The sequence below is a fragment of the Puntigrus tetrazona genome, chromosome 17, assembly GCF_018831695.1.
Source record: "Puntigrus tetrazona isolate hp1 chromosome 17, ASM1883169v1, whole genome shotgun sequence".
Classification (NCBI taxonomy): domain Eukaryota; kingdom Metazoa; phylum Chordata; class Actinopteri; order Cypriniformes; family Cyprinidae; genus Puntigrus; species Puntigrus tetrazona.
In genome coordinates, this window is record NC_056715.1 from 16559132 (window position 1) to 16566682 (window position 7551).

General features: G+C 36.6%; 1 protein-coding gene across 1 annotated transcript; it reads left to right on the forward strand.

Annotated features, from left to right (window-relative positions):
* The first annotated feature begins 1255 nt into the window (after positions 1-1255).
* Positions 1256-3133, forward strand: LOC122361573 (L-rhamnose-binding lectin CSL3-like). The gene is made up of 5 exons (XM_043262373.1): positions 1256-1391; positions 1867-1899; positions 1980-2036; positions 2241-2376; positions 2495-3133. The coding sequence occupies exons 1-5, from the start codon at positions 1361-1363 to the stop codon at positions 2598-2600; spliced, it is 363 nt and encodes a 120-aa protein (XP_043118308.1). The 5' UTR covers positions 1256-1360; the 3' UTR covers positions 2601-3133.
* Positions 3134-7551: the final 4418 nt, after the last annotated feature.

The window sequence follows — 7551 nt, forward strand, 5'->3', positions numbered from 1 at the left end:
TATCCAATTTATGGCCTTAAAACATTTTAAAATGCACATAAGTCAGGAAAATCAAACTTTTCTCAGGGGAGCATGCCCCCCAGCCCCTAACAATCTATATATTGGGACCTCTGTAATTATAAAAACCAACGAACGGCCCTGCAGGCACACACAGATATAGTAAAACGTGATTTCTTATGTCTCCAATACTATTTTTGCTGGTAATTTCCCACCTGGTCTCTTGGCATAAATGTACCTGGGGGCACTTTTCAGCGAGACATGAATATGTACCAACAAGTACATATCACTGCGCCTTCCAGAAGAAATGAACACTAGAGGCAGTAAAACTCAGACACCTTTTAATCCCTTTCACATAAATTTACAGTTCTGATTAATAAAGCGCAATATTTGCACAATTACTTGAAGAATATCATGTTCAACCTCAAAAAAAATATCATCATGCTGGGATATTTAACTAAAGCTTTTAAATGTTAACATTACACATATCCAGTTTCATCACAGACGTTGATTTATTCGGTAGCTCACAGAGTACAGAGACGTACTTGAAAGATAAGGAGCTCTAGTTCAAATCTTGTGTAACTACAGTTTGACAAAACGGTTCGAATCTGCATAAAAGTCATGAACAAATGACTTTTTATATTAGTTTTGCATTCGTTAACACTGTCAGGTGGGTTTAGGGCATATTTCCAACGCAATAGAGCATTAGCTTTTAGCGACACTGACTGGATATTTAAATTCTGAACCATCGCAACACAAACCTATATCAACATAATAAAAATATTCCAGGGTTCACTCATTAAACCGGTGTTTTGCGCCACAAAGTGGACATTTCTCTTGGAAACAGGGGTGAAACGCGCAGTAAAAACACATTTTACACATTTTATGAAACCATATTGGTAATTAGAGCATGTTTGTGGATATAATGGAAGTAGAAAATCTTGAACTTGTAGCTATTCTGCCAAGATCAAAATACATTAGCATTGCTTTGTCCATTACCACGCCAAACATATTAGAGGTGTCATGACAGAACTGCGTAGAATCAGGAGATCGGGAGCACAGAACGCGGTCCGGAAAGCTGTGGAAGTGTGAATGAGCAAAATCATACAATCCCACAACAGAAACCACTTTTCTGGAAATTGCAAGGAGTCTCAATTGGGCATTAAAGGCGATTGAACATATGATCAACATATGATCAATAAAGCAGTAAAAATGGGATAAGGTCGCATTCATAAAACATTTGCAAAGTAGAGTCAACCAAGTTAATAATGAACAAACGATAACGGAACTGTCTGTATTATAAATACCATGTGCACATGTGTCTTCTTCTTAAGAGACTTCTAGTTTTTCTTACACGTTCAACATGTTGGTGCAAAAGATAAGCTGGACCGTTTGTGAGTATTCGTTTTGAATTTATGGGATAAGTTTACTTGCAGCATAAAAGAATCCTAATAATTTACTTACCCTAATGTCATCTTTCGTTTTTCAGTTGCAAAGAAATTATGTTTCCTTGATTTTTCTCTATGCAGTGGACTTCAACAGCGCTCAACAAAAGCATTTGAAGTATATAAATAAGTATATAAATTGTATTATTATTATTATTTTTTTTGAAGAAACTCGTTCGGTTAGATAAAACCCTTATTCCTTGGCTGGGATAATTTAGAGCTCTTTGAAACAGCATTTTTAACCTTCAATCCATTGATCATCATTTACGCCCACTTCATGGAGAAAAATCCTGAAACGTTTTTCTCACGAAAGCTTGATTTCTTTGTGGCCGATCAGGAAATCAGGAAATGTTCATTCGGGAAGTAGAGTAATTAACTGTTCAGTTCAGTGTTTGAATTGGTTTCTTGTGATTTCGACTTTCAGTGCTGCTCCTTCTGTGTCAGAACGGAAAGAATGGTAGAAATTTCTCTCTCTCTCTATATATATATATATATAAAAAAGATTTTCAAGTACAACTGTTTGTTTCTTCCCTGCAGGAGTAGAAGCAATAAGGGTAGTGGTCTGTGAAGGAGGAATTATGCTTCTCTACTGTAGTAAGTATTCAGTTTTTTTTTTTTGTAAATTGTATTTTTGGCCTTTTGTGCCCAGATAGAAGAGTTTGAAAGAGCAGTGGAAGAGACGTGAGGAAACAGGATCAGGAGGAGACTTTGAACCTGGACCCCAAACTTTACCACAGTTCTTATTTCACTTGTCAATGAATTCATTTATTGATTGTTATTATTTCTTACATGTGTCAGATTCTGGATTAATACAGGTCACTGAAGCCAACTATGGGCGGACTGATCGCACGACATGCTCTTTTTTCATAGCAGATTCTATGACTTCAAATATGTACTGTTTCCAAAAATCAGCCTTCCAAATAATGTCTCATCGGTAGGGTTAACAAATACTTTATTTGGAATTGAATTTTATGCATAATTTTACCAAGAGCAAGAAAATTATTATTGTGTCAATGGGAGATATTCTCAAGTACTTGTTATTGTCTCTACAGGTGTGACGCACGAAAGAGATGTTATGTCCCTGCACTGAACACAATTTTCTCTGACCCTTGTGCTTGGACTTATAAATACCTGGATGTGCGTTATCATTGTATCTAAAAGGTAAATTCTAAAGCTGATTGTTAATCGTAGAAATATTTTGCATCAGACATGCTATGTGGATGATAACAAATAATAATAATTGGCTATATTTTTTCTGATAGACTAAAAAAAATCTAGTAGATGATCTAGTAGTCACAGTTTTATCTGCGTATGCAACAATAATGTGGTTGGGCGTCAAACTGTATAAAGCAAAATAAAACAGAATCTACTTAGAAAGGAAACTCAGCACCAACAGATCTCATGAACTGAGAACAATCAGGAGATCTGGTAAGAGAATAACTTTTGTGTTTTTATTTCTTTTAAACTTGTTGTTTAATCTGTACTGAGAACTATACAAATACATTTGTAATTACATTGTAAAACACACACACACACACAAATCTTGCATATCATGTTAAAAGTAAAGAAGTTATACAGGTTATACAGGCATGTGCTATATACAATTTATGATTGGTTTGTGTATGTTTCTGGTTCCCTGTGTATTATGTTGGTTTTGCTGTGTTTATTAAAATTCTTTACTTAGTTATGCATTTTTGCTCCTGTGTTACATCTATATTAACTATTATTATTATTATTATTATTTTTAATCAGGACTGTATGACATCACTGCTTGAGGGCGTGGCTATAATTGTGTAATTGAAGAGTTAAGATGCAAAAGCCTCTAAAAGCCTCTAAATCTTGGTCAAAAATGAGATAACGACACTGAGTGAATGTTCTGCAGACATATGTTTATCAAGTACTTTCACTTCAAATGTGCTTAAGTGCCAGTCTTAAAGCACTGGGAAGTACCAGTACTTGCATAGATATCCATACAAAGTAGCCATAAAGAAATGCTAATTCCAGAGAAAAACGCTTCGAATTCTTAAGTTGTTTTTTTTAGCAATCAGCAAATTCAGTTTAAATAAGATTTAGCTTATGTTCTTCACAAAAAGCTACCGTATCACTTGGAATAAAGAATATCTACCCTGTTATAGTAGTATTAAGGTGCTTTTTGGCATTGCTGTGTTTCACAGCGCCATTCCCTATTCATTTGAATTAATTATATGGAAAAGAGCAGCTTGTGTGTTAATAAAATATTTACCTTTTGTGTTCTAAGCACGAGTAAACAGACTTCTCGTTTTTGAAAGAACTATTCCTATCAAACTATCAAACATTTCATTTCACTGAGGCTGACCAAAAAAAGCAAAGCGGAGGAAAGTGAACGGTTGTATTTGTGTGTGGGCAGGTTTTGCCATCCTTCTCTGTCTCTGTGTGTGCATGTGTTTTTATGTGTGTGTGTGTGTGTGTGTGGCAGCGGGGGTGCTCAGAGGGTGAGCGCATTTTCATATTCAACAGATATACACAGGTGAAAGGCCAGAGACGCATGACTGCATGAATAAACATTGCATCTTGTCCCGGCACAGTTGTGTCCAGCGAGCAAATGGTCTAAGTAATGCAGTCATACAATGCAACCTGAGCCGGCGAGCCACAGAGAAGGAGATGATTTCCCTGAAATGTGCTTTAAATGCACTGCTAGACCCCATTAGCTTGTCAGCATCAAAGGAATATAAGGCATGAACTAATCTCTGAATGGTTGGCTGCTCAGCCCAGACATCTGTTATGGCCAGTTAATTTGGTACAAGGTTAAAAAGACTTCTGATATAACGCTAAAGAGAGAAACCCAATAGAATGTTACAGTAATTAAGACTCAAATACTGATGATACTATGATCTGTTGGGCTTTACGTAATGAGTTAAACCCATTGCAAGTAGCACACGAGTCTAGTTCAAATGATTAAGTGGTTTGTAAATATATAGCTGGGGCTTTGGTTCGGTTTTATATAGATTAATTACGATCAGCATGTGAATGTGATGTACAGAAATAGATTTCACAATGACTACGGTCATAACTCGATGGCCATATAAGCACAAAAATATTCAATGTAGTAATCTTGACATTATTTTTATTACAGTTTTAATATGCTTTCTTATCTGTTCTTGTGGATACGTGAAATGGCATTGTCCAAAAAGCTGCTATTTTTCGAAATATCACCGTTATGTAGTTCTCGGGGCAGAATGCAGTTGTTTAAAACTCAACTCAACTCTATTTCAAATTCGCTGTGCCGATTTGAGAGCTCCAGGCGATCACTGGGCGCTCAGTGCTCAGCGTATCCACTTGGATCAGCCTCAAGCTCGGCTAGTCCTTCCAGAATTTGCCGCTGGCTCTGACGATTCTGTAGTGATTAAACATGAGCTACAATTTGTTTTTGGTATATTTAACAGGCATTCATCTATTATTGCTTTGTAGCATGTTTCTTTTGTCTTTATTTCCTCTTAAGCTTATTATACTTTTACAATGGCTATTATTATGAAAAGAGCCATGGTTATTGACGCGCTTTAATCGCCGATCGCTACTTTCCCTCATACACCACACATGTCAAGAAAGGGTACTGACGGCAGCGGAAACGCAAGCTGGATCAGGGTGTTCTGCACCGAATCATACTGTACTGACCCGTACCTCTCAGTGGAAATGAGCCATTAGTAGCGTTACAATAACCCAGACTCTCTAGTTGTAATATGTGGCTCACGTTTGGTCTTCATGATAAGTCTATGAATTTTTTCACCTGTTTTATCATCCACCAGACACAAATTGTTGGTTTGGTAATATATAAAAAGTAATTTCACACTACTTCTCAACATGCCACATACATTTAGGGATCATTCATTTGCTGAGTCAGATTTGATTAAATTTGATATTTAAAATAAAGTAGTGCAAAGACAAACACGATCACATGGTTACAGAAATATTACAGCTATAGATACAACGCGTACTTACACTGTGGTTACACACTACATACACATCTAGTTACTAAGTAAGTACACAGGTATTAGGGACACAATACAAAGTGTTACCAGTGTACTATTTTTTATATTAGGTGACCTTAGCTAATGTGTAATTATATTTAAGCATGGGTTTAAGTGCACAGTGTGCTAACAGTGTGATTATAAATGATAGAAGTTAATTACAGCAGTTATTTTGTATGTAAGCAAGTGCATTATTTCAAATTATTAATTTAAACTATAACCATACCACCAACCTGCCCCTAACCTTACCAGTATCCCTCCTCAATGTGTCTAGCAATTCAATATGAACGTGATATCAACTGCAAACCTGTCCAACATACAGTTCCTGACCCGGCCTGTTAATCAACTATTTACTTAATAACAGTTGAGCTACACCGATAAGCGCTAACTCGGATACATGTTTGCCGATCCAGCAGTTTTGTGACTCTTTCCTGAATTCGCAGCAAAGCACTTTAATGGTGAATTGGTATTCTCAGCTTTACTCGGTCCGAAACAAGGCCTGCAAAAGCCTGGCAGATGTGTTTCACACACAAGAGACAGCACAGCGCATACTAATGTCTCATCAGGCAGAAGTCTGCAGAACTGAGCTCAATAAACACACGTCGCCCTTTGACCCGAAATACATGCTCAACTTATCACTCGACAGAACTGAACGCTGTTTACCTCCGTGATCTGTGTAGTATATTATTTCATAGAGACAGATAGAGCTGTGTGTGAAATATAGCAATCATGGCATGAAAATCTCTAGAACTAACCATCGTAGTTCTATTTTATGATTTCAGGAGATGAACTATCATATTTACTTTAGCCCTTTCATCAATAAACTAAATAGGGGTCCAGATTTATCTGGCAGCTTTGCTTTATTCAGTAAATGATGAGCGGGGGTAATTACTAGCTGTGATTTTTTTTTTACTCCCACGTGGCAATGGATTGAAGAGCAATGGAGTCTTTCTTTGTACAGTGAAATCTGAACATTGGACCATTAACCGAGTATTGTCAGTCTCTTTCGCCGTTCTGTTTCATTCACACTGTGACACACACACACACACCGGTGACTGTCACTGTCTGTTGGGAGTTTAAAGTAATAGCACTGCTCAATTAGGTGCCAAATGGCTTTCCAGGGATCCGTATTTTACCTTTAATGTCGCATACAGCTGGGGGAGCGGCAGAGGAGCAAGATTTCCTGCCAGAAAGAGACATAAGCTTTATATTACATTTAAGTTATTACCGCTACAATTCAACAGAAAGACACATTCATGCAATATGAAATGTTCCTTACCTCCATAAAGAGCGCAAAATCAAGTCATTGTGTTCTTAGTTGTGGCCATTAGCAGGAAGTCATGTATTCGCTCGAGTGAGAGGAATGGGACCTCATTGACATGCGGGACCCATGGTCATCTTTGAGGCCCGGTCAAGATTGAAATTACCTGGTTAACTGTCTGGACCAGGTTAGAAGAGATCCGTTCGGAAGCCAATTTGAGACTTAATTTCTTTGTCATGCACTTCGGATTATTACTGTGATGTTGTATAACGGGATAATTCGAGCATAATGACATGTTTCTTATATTGGAGCTATTCCGTGAGCTATGGAAACAGTACTTCATAAATCCAGCTTTATTCCATTAATATTTTTTAGATTTTGCAACATTTCTGCATACAGATCAGCAAAGTTTTAAAAGAAAATATGCAATGTGATGCAAAATAGAATATAAATATGCAAAGACAACAGAAAATATTATACATTTACACAACGAAATGACAGTATACACACACACACACACACACACACACACACACACACACACACATATACATATGTTTTATTTGTCCTACTTATCAAATCATTTAAAATCATTGTTTTCTAATTGTATTTGATTATCCTTTGTTATTGTTTCTGCATATGTTCTTCAATGTAATCCTCACACATTTAATTCATATATATATATAAAATTTAATTTAATCTCTTTTAATCATAAGAGCAATAATAATACTTTTTCTGCGATATAGCCCTTATAATGCAGCATACACTCAATATGCTTGACATTCTGCCCTTGGAAGAGATTGAAGAGTGTGAATAAGCAAAAGATATTTCCCAGGACACAACA